This window comes from Mus caroli, unplaced genomic scaffold (assembly GCF_978045245.1).
Source record: "Mus caroli unplaced genomic scaffold, Mus_caroli_1 scaffold_8, whole genome shotgun sequence".
Classification (NCBI taxonomy): Eukaryota; Metazoa; Chordata; class Mammalia; order Rodentia; family Muridae; genus Mus; species Mus caroli.
This window is the reverse complement of record NW_028227263.1, coordinates 34,455,556-34,473,340: the sequence shown is the minus strand read 5'-3', so window position 1 is coordinate 34,473,340 and position 17,785 is coordinate 34,455,556. Positions and strand designations below refer to the sequence as shown.

The 17,785-nt window shown below is 45.0% G+C and overlaps 1 protein-coding gene across 1 annotated transcript in view; it reads right to left on the bottom strand.

Annotated features, from left to right (window-relative positions):
* The window catches only part of Galnt18 (polypeptide N-acetylgalactosaminyltransferase 18), a 318,219-nt gene that overhangs the window by 21,844 nt on the left and 278,590 nt on the right, over positions 1-17,785 (bottom strand). The window contains exon 9 of the mRNA XM_021167493.3: positions 16,102-16,197. Within this exon, the coding sequence (XP_021023152.1) occupies positions 16,102-16,197 (96 nt within the window). The remainder of the gene's footprint in view (positions 1-16,101; positions 16,198-17,785) is intronic.

Below are 17,785 nucleotides of genomic sequence, written 5' to 3'. Positions count from 1 at the left end.
CATGTTTGAACAGTTGGTCTCCAGCTGGAGGAAGCTGCTCTAGAAGGTTTGGGAAATTTCAGGAGCTAGAGACTTGTTAGAGAAAGTGGGTCACTGGAAGCAGGGCTTGAAAAAGTCCAACCCCACTTATCTGCTTCCTGTTTCCCATTCCACCAAGTTATCATGGGTATCAAGGGTAAAGAGTCCAGGCTACACACCCCTGCCCATGAGTCTGCCATGCCTTCCTCTCCACCAGGAATTATGTTCCCTTAACCTCCCTTGCTTAAGAGTCTTTTGGTTCAGTGTCTGGTCACAGTGACAAGAAAAGTACCCAGCACAGGGATTATTAGAGAAGATTCTAGTGTGTAGCCAAGACAGAAAATAGCTGTATTTAAGGAGACACTGAAGAGCATAGTCACAAAATGTAGGGGTAGTATGGTGAAAAAGGAAAATATGGAAACCCCTACGTGTGGCCACAGGGTCTTCAGAGCAAGAGCAAGGCCCTGACAGTGACTAGGGTCGCCACATGAGAGCATGTGACAGTACAGTGAGGATGCTGCCCTCTCCATGCCTATGGCCCCTTCTGATTCTGACTGTTGTAGGTGATTCAGGCAAGCCACAGTCAACGAGTGAGAAATGGCAGGGGTGGGGGAGGAGGGAGGACTTGGAGGTTTGCTTTACTCGATCTCAATTTATAGAGCGGTGTTGTGACATCCAGAAAATGTATTAGAAATGGGCTTTTTGTCCTATTTACCCAAGGATGAGCCACAGGCCTCTGCAGACAGGGTGCACTGATTTAAAGGTTTGGTTATTGGTCATTAATCCCTTGACACAGAGGTTCATTACTGTGCTCAGGGCCACAGTGCACTGCCAATAAATCAGGAGTTGGGGGTGTGTCACCAACTTCAGCACCAAGTCCAGGCAGGGGAGAGAGGGAAGCATAGTCCCAGGGTTATCTCTGTAACTGGCAGCCATGTGTAAGGCTTCTAACTGGGCACCCCCACCCCAACTCATCTCTCCTGTGAATAGGTGACTTTAAGCTCACAAGTCCCCAAGTCTTATGGGAAGAGGTTTGTAATGATGGATGATCTTGTTCAACTTTGGTAACCCCCTTCTAAAAGGCCAGGCTCTCAAAGCAGAGAGGAGCTAGACATGCGAGCTAGACGTGTTCCTCCTCCCTTGAACTGATTCACCACATGTAGCAAGATGTCTAGAATATTCTCCTGGTCAGGCTTGTAGCAGGGGACTGGTTAGAGTACAGTGATGGCCCAGGGAGGCCAGTAAGTGATGAGATTTGAGGTCAGTCTAGAGTGGGATAATTTGCCCAGATCAAAGGCACAGAAGTATACAGCACAGGATTCTATTGGGTGGTGAGGAGGGAAATGAGAAGAGTCATCCTGAAGACAGCATGCTGGTAGTGGCTGGTGGCCTCACACTATGCTCTGTTGATACATCTAAGGACTTTCTGGAATCTTAGTTAAAATACCCATAGTGCCTAAAAAGCAATGCTAGGCTGCAGGTGACTTAGGTAGCACCTCCAGTTCAGTCTAGACTCTAGACAGTGCCAGTTGCATGTGTGCAGAGCACCAGTAGAGTGGGTGGCTTTGAACTTGGGGCAGAACAGAGAGGGCCAACAATGAAGCTTGGCTGCTGCTTCCCACTGTGAACTCAGCAGAGTGGCCAAGTGGCCCTGAAGCAGTGTCACTGGGCTGGGATCGTTAGCTTAGACTCTCAGAGTGATCAAAATGGTTGCTCCTCCTCAGAGTACCCTTGAACTGTCCTCCAATGTTACATATCCAATATCAAATATGTCAGATGTAGCTCCTTGTCTAGCTTTGACCACTCATATCCAATTAGATTTCAGAGCTATAATGTGACCCATCACCCCATCTCTCTATATATGTTATATAGAGTAATATACATGTATATATTTATATATGCATGTATATATATATATATATATATATATATGGATAAATGTGCATAGATCATGTATATGGAGTACTCATATGAGAGAGATTTAGTAAGTTCAATATTGGAGTTTCAAGTCCAAGATCTGGCAGACCCACTGCTGTGGACTCTATTATATGCTAGATAACAATGATCAGGAGACAGAAATAATAAGACTGGAGACTCACAACCTTTCTACCATGCCTATGGGACTCTCACTAGATCCCCTCTTCTACAAGTCCACTGCTTCTCCTACCTCCACTATCCTGGGGACCAGCATTTTATCTTATCCATTTTTACCCTGGAACCTGGGCATCCCAGATGGATGTGACTGACCCATGGTGACCATAAAGCAAGCTCTGACAGCTAGAAATTCACCAATTTCACCAGCCCATAGAAACTGACTGTAGACGAGGGGTATGGTCAAATCTTAAAATACGGGACACTGACTTTGAAGCCAATAAGTCCACAGTGAGGATGCTGTCCGTGGAGCCCATAAAGGTAGTGATGGCTTCTAGACAGCTTTTGGAGGACTGATGACTCATAGATGAAGAGCAAGCTTTTTTTTTTCCAGCTGCTTTTGGCAAAATGCTGCAGAAGAAAGAGAAGGTCAGAAAAGAAATGGACATGTAGCATGGCCGAGAAACATTGGTTACTGTAGACCACGGAGATTCTGAGGTCATGTGTTTCAGGAGGGCATGACAAGCCTGGCTGATGGGCAGCCATTTGGTTAAGCTCCCTCCCCCACAATACCGTGCAAAAATAGAGTTACCAAATTGAAAGCATGACCCTAGAAAAAGTACGGGGAACTCTGGAAGTCTATGCCAAGGGGACTGAGCTAATATGAAGAGGGGGAAGGGTTGGTATAGGAGACTCTGCCCACATCCACATTGCCTAGACTCCAGCCTCTGTTCCCACCTGCTTGTGATACAGAAAATGAATACACTCAGACGTCATTCTGTTTACCTGTCTGTGAAAACAGGACTAACTATGGTTATAGGGAAGTTGGCATAGGGGTAACTAGTGCTCTGTGCTAGGTGACAGTGTCACCTTTGTACCACTGTTCCCTATTAGAGACCAAGTTCCCTGAGGACAATTACCATGTCTTCTGACCATTACCTACTGATCATCATACCTACCACTTGGCACAAAACAGGCACTCAAACATATTAATCTATCAGACTAATGTATTAATAAATAACTTGGACATTCATCCAGACTTGTTCCCCAATGCCTTCTTCATAATCCGTACTTCCCGATCCTCCAATCATCATTTTTCATCGAATCCAGTGGATAACTGACTGTCCTCAGGACAAGGATCTGACTATTACCCCCAGGACACAGAGTGAGCTAGACCGAACATTTATCTGCTCACCATCCCAGAAACAATAAAGCTCTATCTCTTGCTGGTACAGCACTGCTTTAAGAGCTTAGGTTGTTCCTAATATGAAAGGTTATGTGCCATATGCAAATAAGGCTAGCATAGACATGACCTTCAACTTCAAACAGCCCACCCCACTCTAACTAGCATCATCTTGGGGCACTTGGGTAGCATTGAGGCTCTCTGTTCTCCCACAGATGTCCCACTCACTGGCAAGGCAGCCCATGTGGTCCAGGACCAGCCTCACCTCCTATCCTGGGATTGCATCCCCTCCTGTCCTCACTCATTCCCAACCTGGGATGTGGCTTAGTTTATTTCTCTCTTTATCTGAATGCTGATCTCTTTCTCTGGTTTTTCTTCCTCTTAGTCTCAAAACATACGTGTTTATCGCTTTCCTTGGAAACAAACCCAAGCACATACCCTTCTAAACCCCATAGTCCTTGATGGCCAGCCTTCTCTCTTCATTCCTGCCCAGCAAACGCTGGGCAGAAGAGGCATGCTCATCAGCTCATCTTCTTATCCACTTCCTACAGCAGGGGCATCATTGTCATGGCCTCTCAGGGGCTCTACTACTATGTATATACATCATGAAGGTTGAGATTCACACTGTGAGCAGTTCTCTTAGGTTCTATGTGCCAGGGTGGACCTTGCCATCATAGAAAACCCCCAAAGGGGCAAGGAGGCAAATATTGGCTCATTCCACTTTGTGAACATCCCCTTAAAGAGCTTTGACTGATCTCCTATTTAGCCTTTTGTTTAACCCACACTTGTTAAGCATCTATAATGCCCTGGCCAAATAAAACTGAGCAACTTCTGAACGGCTTAGGCCATTCTGAGGATCGCAGAGATAATACATAGACGCTGATATTTTCTGTCACCAGTTCTGTAAGAACTAAGGTGGCGAGTCCCTTTTCCTGCAGTGAAAATGTTATGAAATTTTCCTTTTCAGCGTCCTTCACCCAAGCCAACCTTACTCCCACACATGTAACTGCACTGAATAGTGTATTTTTTTGAGCAAAGGAAAAATATAAAGCTGTCCTGGTGATTGATTTAGAAGGGCCAGCTCTACTTAAATTCCCAGCATATTAACACAGCACTGCCCTTGAGGGCTCCAGCAAAGAGCTGCCCTTCCAGGGCTCACCCGCAGCAGCCAGCAGGCTTTAGCAAAAGCACCTGGGACAAAGGCAGTGTGACAATGCAGTTAGCTGGGAAAATCAGATTGGAGAATTCATTTACGCCCATCATATAGCCTCAGCACACTTCCTTAGGAACTTTCATAAAATGGCTTAAGCATCTCCTTAAGCTTCTGTGATACAGACACTATTCAGGTGTCCATGCTACCAGCCCCTTCTAAAGCACAGAGCCGACTGACTTTGACTCCTTCTTTCTTTGATTCTCAACTGAAGGGAGCCCTAAAAATGCATGAAGATGCTTTGGTGGCATCTGGATCCTGCTGGTGATCAGGACCTTGGGGTGGTGATCCTGTACAATGGCAAACTACTCCACCCAATATGTCAGTGGCATGGGCCAGATGCCAGCTGTGTATTAGCCCACTTGCTGAGGGCCTACCTTGGGTGCAGAGCGCATCAGCACGCCCAGTCAAACTATGGAGGTTTCTCCCCATTTCCTGTCCCAAATGGGACACAGGGGTAGTCCCTTCTCTACCCAAGTGTCTCCTTGAGAGCAGGATCCCCACATGTCAGAAAGCTGGAAGCCAGCATGGAGTCTGCTCTGAGCATGGGCTCTATAGCAGGCAATCTGGGTGACAGGCCAGGCTCTGCTACCTGGAATGGTTTACAAAACCACCATGAGCCCCAGTTTCTACCTGGTAACAACAGGGTACTAGAAGCACCCACTTCCAAGGGCTGCTGGGGATGCTAGCCTAGCCAAGAAAAGTGTTTTGAAAGGTACCTGCAAAGTGCACAGTAATGGAGCATACATACTATTGTCATTTTTATAGTTATCTTTACATGTTGAAAACACTCACTGAAAGGTGTTTATGACTTGAACAAGAGGGCATGAACAGGGTTGATAGTTTATCTAGTGTTCCATTCTCATGCCCATTTTACAGATCAAGAACCTAAGGCTCAGAGAGGTGAGGTGATTTGCCTGAATGCACACAACCAGATTAGGATCCAAAGCCAGCCCCTCTATCACTCAATTCCCACATTGTCCCCATGGCCAGAGTCATCTGGGTAGGGAAGCTCCACAATGAGATGTGGGCGGGGGGCCAGAGACAGCGGCTCTCTGCTTAGGAACTGGAACACTGGGCAGTATGGCACTGCTAATGACAGCCTGCTCCCAGACCGTGGGAGTTTAATAAAAGTCATGCAAAACTCGCTGTTGATGACTCTAATTGCGGAGTTTGGACATGAAATGAAGAACATATGTGGAGTGAATAAGAAATCAGGCAGCTCCTTTTTTTTTTTTTTTTCTTAGCACCGGAGCTGCAGGAAGAGCTCAGAGTTCACCATCATGCTGTGTGGCAAGAGGCCTTGACACCATGGCCTCACACCTGGGAGCCTCCGACAGCCCACTGCTCCCTGTGACCCCCCTGTTTCCCAGCACAGAGCATCCCACCTGGGGGCCTCTACTTCCATAAGGAATCATCAGAGAGAATTATAGATGATGTACGTTTTAAAGCAGGGGGGCAGAGGGACGGGCAGCTGGACACCCTCCTCACCCACTGAGGAGGAACCAGACCCAGGTGGGGTGGAGCTCAGGGGCAACATCAGGCAACCGGGTGGTTGACTGTGACAGAAAGAGAAACCTGTGTGTCACCTGTGTCTCTGGGAGCAGCCAGAACAGAGAAGGACACATCAATAAGTGGTACCATAGCCAGGCCTCATCTTCTCCGTCTGAACAGGTTGCCTCTGGGTGTGACTAAGCACTGTCATGAAGTTCTAGGACTTACAGCATCCTGGGAGGCTTGGGAACCTCTTTGCATCTTTGAACCATATGGGGGTAGGATGGCATGATGTCATTAAAATTTAATATACAGACATACAGAGTCAAACAGAGATGGATATATAGTGATTATCTGTTTGTATATGTGAATTATACAACCTACGTAAATATAAGTAAATAAAATAATTTCACAACCAATAGTTAGCATTTACTATAATTTTTACTTCATTTTAAATTGGGAAGTAAATCAGGAATCCTGTCAATGCCAAGTTAGAGACTGACTAAACAGCAGAGCTATAATTCACTGTGAATGGCAGAGTGGAGTGGGGTGGAGTGGAAGAAGGGGCTGGGGTGGGGGCTTTAAGGTTAGCCTCCTTCCTTTCAGTAGACATCAAGCAAGACTACAGGATGGATGAATCAGGAAACTCATATGTTCTGCCTCCCTGAAGAACAGAGAGCAAGAGTGTGTGCTGCTGGACTCTAGGTCCTATGCAAGAAAGGTGAGGCACCTGGTCTCCATGGACACTTTCAAGGGCTGCAAAAGTATGGGAGGTAATCCCTATCCAAGTAGCTTTGGAAAGGGATGTAAACATCACAATCCTGTATTCACAAATGAGAACATAATAGGGGTCTTGGCAACATCAACTCATTTGCTCCAGACATCCCATGGTGTGGGCAGACTTGGGAGCAGCTCCATCTAATCCTGAGACCGACTCTTCTGTGGATCAGCCACTTTCCAGGGTCCTCTGTAGCTGGGACCACCCCTCAAACAACTACTCCACACCAAGAACACGGTTCTTTGGGAAGACACCGAAGAATGGTTACCAGAGGGTGCGGGAGAATGGTCCATCCTAGGGCCACTTTGGGGTCAGCCTGTGTGACAGTCCTAAGGCTTTACTTGCTCAAAATTCTGCCGGAATGGTGGCCCTTGCAACTGTTGTGAGGTGTAGACAATTCTCTCTAGGTAAGTTACTGAATCTAGCAGAGATCAGTGTGTTCAGCTGGAATCATCATTTTTCCTCTTGCTATGATGGGGAAGTGGGGAGGGGGAAGGGGAAAGGGTTATTTTTGGCTCACAGTCTAAGGGATATAGTTTATCGTGACAGGGAAGGCATGATGACTGGAGTATGAAGTGGTTGTTCACATTGTACACACAGTCAGGAAGATGAGAGTGTAAAGGAAGTGGAGCTGGGCTATAAAACCTAAAGGTCCACTCCCTCCAGTGAAGCTCTAACTCCTAAATATTCCACAACCTTCCAAAATAGTGCTACCAGCTGAGAAACAAGTGTTCAAACACGTGAGCCTAGGGGTGACATTTCACATTCAAGCCACAACACCAATTAAATCTAGCAGGCCGTTTGAGGCTTCCCCAAAGCATAGTCCTGTGTGACCCTGAGCTGCCAGGCATCAGCTGGTGCCCACTGACCAGGAGTCAGGGAGGGCACACTCTTATGACAGGAAAGAGACACAGGGAAAATCTACAAACTGCATAGCTACTCTTTGTCTAACATTCTGTTTATTTATAGATAAAAGTCATGGAAAAGTAGAGACATCTGCCAAAGGTCACTGACAAGTGCAAAGCCATTTAAATTCTTGGCACATAAAACAAAACTTTTCCAAGTGTCTCTGGGATGTTACATGAAAAGTCTGGAGATGCAAGCACAATATATGAGGTGCTTTTAATGCCCCCAAAGCCACTGGGAACATGGCTACGTAGGGGAGGGGTGAGCATATCATATCGACCCATTGGCAAACGGAAGCTTCTAGAAAGTTGTCAGTAGATGATGAGATTAGAAATGTTTTCCATTTTCCTATCTATCTATCTATCTATCTATCTATCTATCTATCTATCTATCTATCTATCATTTAGGAAACATTGTCAAAATAGGAAAGGGGTGACAGTGTCATTGTGACTCATTGGCAAATGGAAATTTCTAGCTAGTTCTTCAAAGACAATGAAATAAGCAGTATTTTACATTTTCTGTCCATCTATTTACTAATCAACTCATTGATTATCAAAGTAACAATTCCTAAAAATAAAAAAGAGGGCTTGAGTGGATATAGCTCACTGACAGGGCATTTGCCTGATCCATGCAAGGCCTTGGGTTCAATCCACAATGCACATCAATCAATCAATCAATCAATCAAGATTAAAACTAAAGATATAAGGACAAAAGAGCAATTCGACAAAGTCCATTTCCTCTCTGGGCCTGGCTTAACTCTTGTTCAGCACACTCCCTGACCTGACATGAAATTCTTCTTCAGGTTAGAACAGAATTCTCTCAGCTCAACTCCATTCTTTATACCCTGAGTCAAAGTTTGTCCTGAAGCACCGACATGGAAACCTCAGAACTTCACAGACTTTCGGAGGAATTAAAATCCCTTCCACCTTTCTTCTACCACCAAGAACGAACCTTCCCAGAGGAGACACACTTTATCTTGACACACTCTCTGTGGTCTAAAGAACACTGGCAGAACAGATGTAAAAAAATCCTCATAGTCTTCCTTGTTCTTTCTGACCCCACATACTCTCTGTGAAGTAATGATGCATTTGGGGTTTCATCATGGAAGCTAATTATCTGTGCTTGTCTTCCTCTTCCAGGCTGTGCCCTCGGGCAAATGGCCTTTCTCTTTCTAGTTCCTGGCACCAAGCTCAGTGCATGTTCACTGAATGGGTATGTGAATGAATGAGTGAGTGAATGAATGAGTGATTAATTGGATGGAGTCTGTGGAGAGACCCCATTATTGTATTTTTCCCATTAGAAGAAATTTTCCAGGCTGTTACACTAATTAGGGCTAATATTCTCAGTTATTTTGAGGATTGCTTAAAATTTGCTGCTAATTTAAATAAAATGGTTACATTTACTCATTAACCAATTAGCATCCTTCCCAGCAGCTTCACCTCACTAATTTGATTAGCTATATTATGATTTCTCCTGCTTGGGGCCTTCCTGGAGACCTGAGAGTGTCACACCTCCATCAGAGTGATGTTTCTTTCTGAGGGTCTAGCCCAGATGTGAGACCAGGTTCCCCAAGCACAGCTGTCTCTTGGTCTCTAGTGTCTCTGGAGGCTTCTGGCATCCACTATAAGTCACTCTGCAAACATTCCTATCACTATGCCAAATGTGTTTCTCCTTCAAGGGAAAATAAAACTCTTGGAAACATGATGACTTCATGAAAGACAACCTGTCTAATGTTTGTGTAATCCAGGCTGGCCTCGAACTTGTGCCCCCTTCAGCAAATCCTACTGGCTTGCACCATCACAACCGGCCTATCTAATGTTTGAAGAGTGAGTGAATTAAAAATAAGAAAAACTGCACATGAAAGTGAAGAAAAGAGGAGGTCAAAGGTCAAAGTACTGGCCTCCTTCCTCACCCTTGCTTGCTGGTAATCAGTGATGCCATTGAGCAAGTCAGCTCATGCCAAAGAGAGATACTCTTTGTCTTATTTCTCAGACACAAAACAGAAATTATCTAAATTGTTGTGAGGAGATAAGTCCTTCTGGGTACCCAGAAACCTACACTTTCCCATGTCTGCAGCGAGACGGAACCACGTGACTCAGCCCAGCCAATGAGCTAGAAAAGGAAGCTATGTCAGGTGCTAGTCAAGGAAGCGAAAGACTACCAGTTACATGCCTTTCTTTATGAGGGGAAGGGGAGGTTGATGGATGGAGTTGTGCACCCCTAAAACTCACATGTCAAATTCGAACTTCCATTTCCCAGAAATGGGGCCATATTTAGAATCAGGGTCACTGGAGATATCATTAGTTAATCTTTGCGTGAAGTCACACTGGTATAGAGCAGGCTCCTACCCCAAATCGATGAGGGTCTGTGTGAGGTGAAGTTGCCATTAAAAATCACAGCTATATTGAAAGCAGCCTAAGAAGCTCCCAGGGAAGAGGCCTGGGATACATCCCTGGTTTGTGGCACTGGGTAAGGGAAGCTGTGAGAACTGAAGGGAAGACCACACTGTCAGGTTGTCAGTTTACAAGGGTCAGCAAATCACAGATGGTCTGAAGGGCATCTGACCTTCAGCAAGCTTTAGAAGAGGTATATAGGGCTCAGTAGGTAAAAGGGCTTTGAGTAAAAGTGCTTTGCCACTAAGCCTGGCATCCTGAGTCAGATTCCTAGGACCCACATAGTGGAAGGACATATGTGACTCCTAGAAACAGTTGTTCTCTGTGTTACACACACACACACACACACACACACACACACACACACACACATGCACACACACCCCTGGGGTATGCTAGTAAATACATGTAATTTTAAAAAAGACAATTACCTAAGACCTCGAACTAACATAGATGTCCTTTTGATATCTTACTGGGACATTATTTAACAGGCCTGCTAATAGCATGCAATTTTCTAATAGCATTGCACCTGCCTTTGTCTGCACCCTTTACCTTTTGATTAACCCTCAACACTACAGAGTTACACACCAATGCCTGGTTTTATGCTTTTGTAGGAAAGGTCACACTGAAGGCTATAATTGCATTTCCCTGTATGGTATTAACCACTTTGGGTCGGACCCGTCCATCCTATTCTGACACTGCTTCCTAGAAAACGCCTAGAGATACATTTTCAGATGCACTTAGAATTTATTTAACCATCTTACTGGGTTAGCAAGAATGGGTCCACCCAGCGGGGGCTGACTCTGTATCCCTCTTCCTCTACAGTGTGTGGCTGGCTGAAACCAAGTCGTGGAACTCAAATGAAGCCACTTAGATAACAGAGAGAGAGAGAGAGAGAGAGAGAGAGAGAGAGAGAGAGAGAGAGAGAGAGAGAGAGAGAGAGAGAGAAGCTTTCCCCTTGTATGGTGAGCAGGTGAAGATTTAAAGCCAACATCATGAAGGGCCTGTCTGTTGTCCCCCAGGATCAGGAACACTTAAGATGACTCAAGGTGACCTAAAAAGAAACACACACCTGGCAATGGATCAAGGCGCACAGCCTGTGAAAGAACAGGGCCATAATCCTAGCACTGGTGGAGAAAAGAGGATCTTGAGTTTGAGGCCAGCTGGAGCTCCATCCTAAGACTGTCTCTCAGACAAACATGTATATTCTTGTATTTGGAAGGAAGCTTCAATTCTCTTAAGGCTAACCACCACTATCTTACCTCGAGCCTCATAATAATAGCTGCTTACATAGAATAGGTAACAATCATGGGAAAGCTTGCATTGTCTAAATGCTTCATGAACGCTCATTCTGTAATCTTTGTAGTAAACCTACAAGGTAAACGATGCTATAATCACTATTTTATGGGTAATAAAATTGAGGTGCAACATCTATCCAAGGCACCTGGTTAGTGAGTAGTATGGCTTGAACCCAGTAATAATGTTAAAGAAGGATTAATTTTTATCTTATGTTTATGTGCATGTGGGTATCTGTGAAGGCCTGAAGAGGAAACTGGACTTCTTGAAACTTATAGGTTGTTGTGTGCTACCCAAAATAGGTTCTGGGGAGTACCCCAGGTCCTCTGGAAGGGCAACAAGTACTATTAACTATGGAGCCATCACTCCTATCTCCAAAGACTTATTTTCATTTTACTGTTAACCACTAAGCCATCTCTCCTATCTCTCCTCCCAATTCTTTTTATCTTATAATCGTGTGTCTATTTGTACATGGGATGGAGGCCAGAAGGGATCAATCACCTGGAGCTGTAGTTATAGGCAATGATGAGCCATCTGATATGGGTGCTAGGAAATGAACTGGGTCCTCTGTAAAAGCTTTTAACTGCTGAGCCATCTCTCCAGCTCTCAAGTGATTTAAAAAATTATTACACTTATTTATGTGTGTGTGCCTTAGTGTGAAAGTGAAGACAAGAAGACAACTTTCCAGAGTGAATTCTCTCTTTCTACTATGGTGGGTCTCAAGGATTGAACTCACGTCATCTCCCTTGGTGGTCAGTACCATTGCCTGTTGAGCAATCTCTCTATTCTAGTCCTTAACCTCCATTTATTACATCATATGTTTCCTGTCAGCATTTTCAGGCTGCCTATTGGTTGTGGTTCTCTTGGAAGGATGTGTGAAGCTTCATAACAGAGATCAGAAATACTGTCACCTTGGACTTATCTACATTTAGTAGGCAGCAATGTGAGGGCCATTGTTATTCTCTGGGGTAGTGCAGTATGTAGCTCACATAAAGACATGTGGCAATACATCTTTACATGTGTGACCATCTCTGGGTTCTTCCTGTTCTTTGAAAGATCTTGCTGAGAACTGCCAGGAGGAGGTACAATATCATCAAAAATGTGGTTAGATAATGTCTGTGGGATACAGTTGACCGTTGGGACCTGAGTCAACCCATACATTCCTAGAAGGAGCCTCCTTTCTTAAGCCTCTCCATGATACTTTTGAAGGCTGAGGGATGCTTTGGGGGAAATCCTGGGAGCCAGAATTCTTGACACATTAGCAATCACTCACTTTATGTCCTTGTGTTCCTGCGTTTATGATGGGTGGATACACAAACTCTGGCCAGGGACCCACAGTCCACTTCCAAGATAAGCTGGCTTCTCTGGCTCTCTCAGGTCTGTCATCAACTAGGTCCTGCCTCAACAGAATCCATGTATCTCCCTTTTCTGGTAACTTGTGACCCAAGCTAGACTCAAAGCTTTCTGGACCCTGAAAGCATGAACCTGGAAGAAGATGACATCAGGCCTGGTACTTTCTACAGAACTCAGGTACACAAGCACATAAAGGGGTTGATCTATGAAGGCAGCTCTCACAATCCCTGGCAAGCGCAGTATAGCCTTCCAGCTCTCAGCCAAGTGCCTCTCAGAACAAATGAACTAGAGAGGAGCAGATTGTCATAGTTGATAGAGCTGGGTCTAGAGATGATCTGGTCTAGTTTCATCATAAACAGATGGGCAGACAGATACAGATGTAGCTAGTCAAATGGGGAGAGATCAGATCTGTCACTACCCATGAGTAGCAATGCTGACTTGAGAGGGCAAATGGGAAGCCCTCAGGGATGACAGGTTGACTAGGATGGCAACTGTGTTACACACAGAGGTAGAAATCCACTGAACTGTCTAATTATATTTCATACATATTAGCATAAAGTCATATCCTCCATAATGGGATATAACACATTAAAGGAGCAGAAAAAGTTAAAGATAAACTGGAAGACCAAGAGTAGGGCCCAGTCTGCCTGATGTTCACTGCATTGACTTTTTCTCACTCTTCTGCATTTTCATTGCCATAGCAACTTGCTGATGCTCCAGGAGTCAGTACTAGTGGTCTTTGACTGGGCATGGTATCCACCTTACTCTCTGCACCTGTGGTAGCAGTGGTGTCTGTGATGATCATGGTGTCCCCTCTAGCATCTGGCATCACCATGCCCTTTCCCTGAAGAACAGCACAATTGATGGCCAAATCTCTCCATGTTCCAGTACCTCAGAGTGCAAGGTCTGATAGCCACCCTTCCTTCCCTCTCACTTCTCTGTGTCTCTCCCAGTTCTATTCCATCTCCATCCTTGGCTTCTGTTGAGATGACAAATCACACTCCTGGCCTCTGCACCATGATCCATATCCTAGCATTTCTTTCAGACAGAGTCTTCTCGTGATTTTCATCAGGGATGGCCTTAGCCTTCTCCAATTCATCACATTAAATGAGGTCATAAGGGTAGATTCCCTATCCTATGATTAGTGTTCTTGTGATACCAGACACCAGCATCATTTTCTGAGGTTCCTTTCCTCCTTACCCTGTGTGTGCAGGAGAGAGGCCACCTGAGAGCTAGGAAATGAGCCACTACCAGATGTCTAATTTGTTACCATCTAGACCTTGAACATCCTAGCCTTTAGAGCTGTAAGAAATGCATTTCTGTTGCTTAAACTGCCCAGTCTGTGGTAGTTTGTTTGGGTCACATGGGCAGATTATTACAGGTAATATTCATTAACAGAAACATATGCCAACCCTATGATTCAACAATTCTATTCCTAAGTGTACGTCTAAAAGAAATTAGTATACATACAAGTCAAAAGATGTGAGCAAGATGATCCATGCAGTGGGACTTACAGTACTTGTCTTAGTCACCATTCTGTTGCTCTGAAGAGGCACTATGACCAAGACAACCATTAAACAAGAAAGCATTTAACTGGAGGTGTGCTTATAGTTTCAGAGTGTAGTCCATTATCATCATGGAAGGAAAGAGCAGCATGCAGGGAGCTGCTGAAACAGTAGCTGAGAGCTAAACCCTGATCTAGACTCTGGGCTTGGCATAGGCTTCTGAAACCTCAAAGGTCACTCTCAGTAATACACTTTCTCCAACAAGGCCATACCTGCTAATCCTTTTAATCCTTTCAAACAGTGTCATCCCCTGGTGACTAAGCATTCAAATACATGAGCCTGAGCAGATTCATAACTCAGAATAGGATACAGAAAAACAAATGAGCAGCTTACAAGATTCATGACTATAACTCAACAGATATGGAGGCCAACACAAGAAGGTATTTTCTGCTTCAGGTTCTGGTTAATATGATCATGCTTACTTCATGGAAATGGAATGATCTGTACACATACAGTTTATCTATCTTCTGTGCATATACTATGCCTTGATAGGATATTTGTTAGCATAAAGATGGTGGTACAATCTGAATGTCAAGTGACCTTCACAGGCTTAGGGTTTTGAACCCTTGACCCTCAGCTAGGGGTGCTATGTGGGAAGGTTCTGGAAACTTTGGGGGTTGAAGATATACTGGAGGAAGAAAGTACTGGGGATAGGCTTTGAGGTTTTATAGCCTGGCATACTTCATGTTTGCTTCTGCTTCCTGACTGCAGACACGATGTGAGCTGTCAACCTCCTGTTCCTGCCACCATGCCTTCCCTGCCATGATGAACTGTGTCCTGGGACTAGAAGCCAAAGCAATCCTTCTCCTCCTTAAATTGCTTATGTTGTCTCAGCAATATGTAACGTATCCAAGACATTAACATATCAAAAATGTTGTTCTGTTCTACAATAATGAATGAGTTGCTATGCTAAGTGATGAGGAGACAGTGTGATTGGCTGCTCAAAGACTAACCACCTAGTGATGTCACAGCAACATGGCCAGCCCAGCAAAAAGATATTAGGACCATAGTGAACAATCACTGGAAATTTTCATCATTTATACACAGGGTCATGTGACAGTCTTCACTTATATGCTTTAGGCAGGTAACAACTTAAACACAAAAGCCTGCTTCTACAAACTGATATGAAAGCACCCTTCTCAGTCACTGTTCTCTTCTGGAGTTAAACTGTGGCAACTTTGTTCATCTAGACACTCCTCATGCCAGGGCAACATTGACCAGTAGCTGCCTATTGTATTTTATTGTGTAGACCAGCTCCATTGCCCGAGTTTCAACATAGCTTTGCATAGCTAAAGCCTAGACCATGAATGAAGACCTTTAAAGGACAGCTTGCTTTCTGGTGGCTGTTCTTTGTTCTCCATCAGAAACATGCATTAGAACTAGAAAGGAGACTCGTGGCCTGTAGACTGTGATATGGCACTCTATGGAATTCAGGTGTATTAAGAAGCTTAGGGGAACCATTGAGGCCCATTCTGCTAAAGAAGGACTCTCCTGCTGGCAGGGTGCCATTCAGCTCCTTCTGTATACCAGAGCTATACAGCTCACCACAGCTTTTCGAAAGAAGGCAGAGGTTTCTCTGTAAAATGAATCTCCTTCTCCATCCTCATTCCATAGGATGCTGGCCTCTAAAACATACTTCCCCAGCTTCTGTCCAGGCAAGAAAGGTATAACTTGGCTCTTCAACTCATAGAAACACTTCATGATGAATGCCAGAAACTTCTGAGCCCAGGGACACCATGGCAGAACCCAGCTGTGCCTCTCCATACCCAACACTCACATGATTCATGACACAGGGGTCTCCTGAAGACACTCACCTGGGGTGTCATCCCATGGCATATGTACACGATGGGGACATTCTCTGTATCTGGGCCCTGATCAAGACACAAATCAGTCTTCAGGGAATTCTGCAGCTGAACATCAGAGGGAATATGGCCAAACCGGAGGGGAAAGAAGAGAGAAAGCACACATGTTAATTTAGGAGAGGCAGGTATAGCCCTCAGAGAGACTCACCTTCATCAATCCAAGGCCACTAATCACCATGGTATCAGCAGGCCCTGCTATTTATTTGTCTAAAGGTATGGCTGGGGACAGGATCACACACCATGAGAACTCATGACACTCATTAGACAGGAAGCTGCCTTTCCAAAGCTAGGATCATCCTAGTAAATAGAAGTATACAGTGACAAACACTAGGGTCTACATGCTCTCACTGCTCCAGGAGGGGAATGAGGGAACAAGCCCCCACCAGCCTTTGCTCTCAAGAAGTAGGGAACGTGGATAACATTTGTTTTTTGTTTTGAATACAGGGATGTCCTCTGGAGCCCAGTGTTCTGTGCCTTCTACAGATCCATCAGGAGTTTGGCCAGCTCCCAAGGGTCGTCCAGTTGCTGAGGACTCTCCAGAGTTGAGTTTGGTGGGGGGAGAAGAGATAAAAATCTTTCACTCTCACTTACAAGTGTATGGGCCCAGTCTCATGAATCAGCAGAACACATCTGAGTTTGAGAGCTCATATTCAATGACCCTCATGACCTAAGCCCTCGCTGAGTCCTCACAAAGGATGGCCTGCAGGTCACAAGGCCCTTTTCACTATCCACAACAGGGTAGACCACGAGGTACCAACCCACAGTCTATAACACATGAATTATTCTCTTTCTTCCCATATCTTTCTGTAATTTGAGTATATGACAGATCTTTTATCCTGGATTTAAAAGAGCCCAGATTTCCTGAGATGTGGTGTGTGGGTAGTGGCCACTGGAATTATGGGTAAACAAGACTACATGTGGAGAATTTTCTGGATGTGTGTAAACTGAGGAACTCAGATGTGACCAGAAAGGAGACACAGGGCAGATAGAATCAGAAATAAGAGAGGCCACCTGCTCCTGCTTGGGTTTTCATGGCTTCTGAGCTCACACACATGGCCAGTTTCCAGGCTCATAAGAAATTTAATAGTGTTTTCCCCCATGCTCACCTTGGGCTAGTTTAATTGGGTTTCCCTTCTTTCAACCCAAAGCGACCCCACCCCCACTTTTAGAATGGGAGACTGGAGAGAAGAATCCAGGGACACTAAGGCAGGGAACTGTGGCTGATTCACTGTTCAGGTGGAGGCCAGAACTGGAGAGAGGCTGGACTTGTGGAATCCTGATGCTCTAGAAGTGTACAAGTGGGCAATGCTCTGTCATGTGCCCTGTGTCCACTATTAGGTATAGCTTTGTGGGAGGAGAATATGGAAATATTCTTTGAACTTGTCTCCTGGTCTGTGAAGAGAAGGGTATAGGATTTAAATCTGTGATCTGTTATCACGACCTGCTGGGTGCTAGATCAAAGAGACTCACAGATCCTGTTAGGCTTGGCTTTCCCCAGGTCCCAAGCCATGGCCTCTGGGTGACAGATGGGCATCATTTGATACATTCCACCCTTGCTCTGTGTTATCCATCCCCTATTAAGTGGGTGGTCTATGGGAGCAGTGATACTGGGGAGTCAGGCTGGGGTGCAGTACTG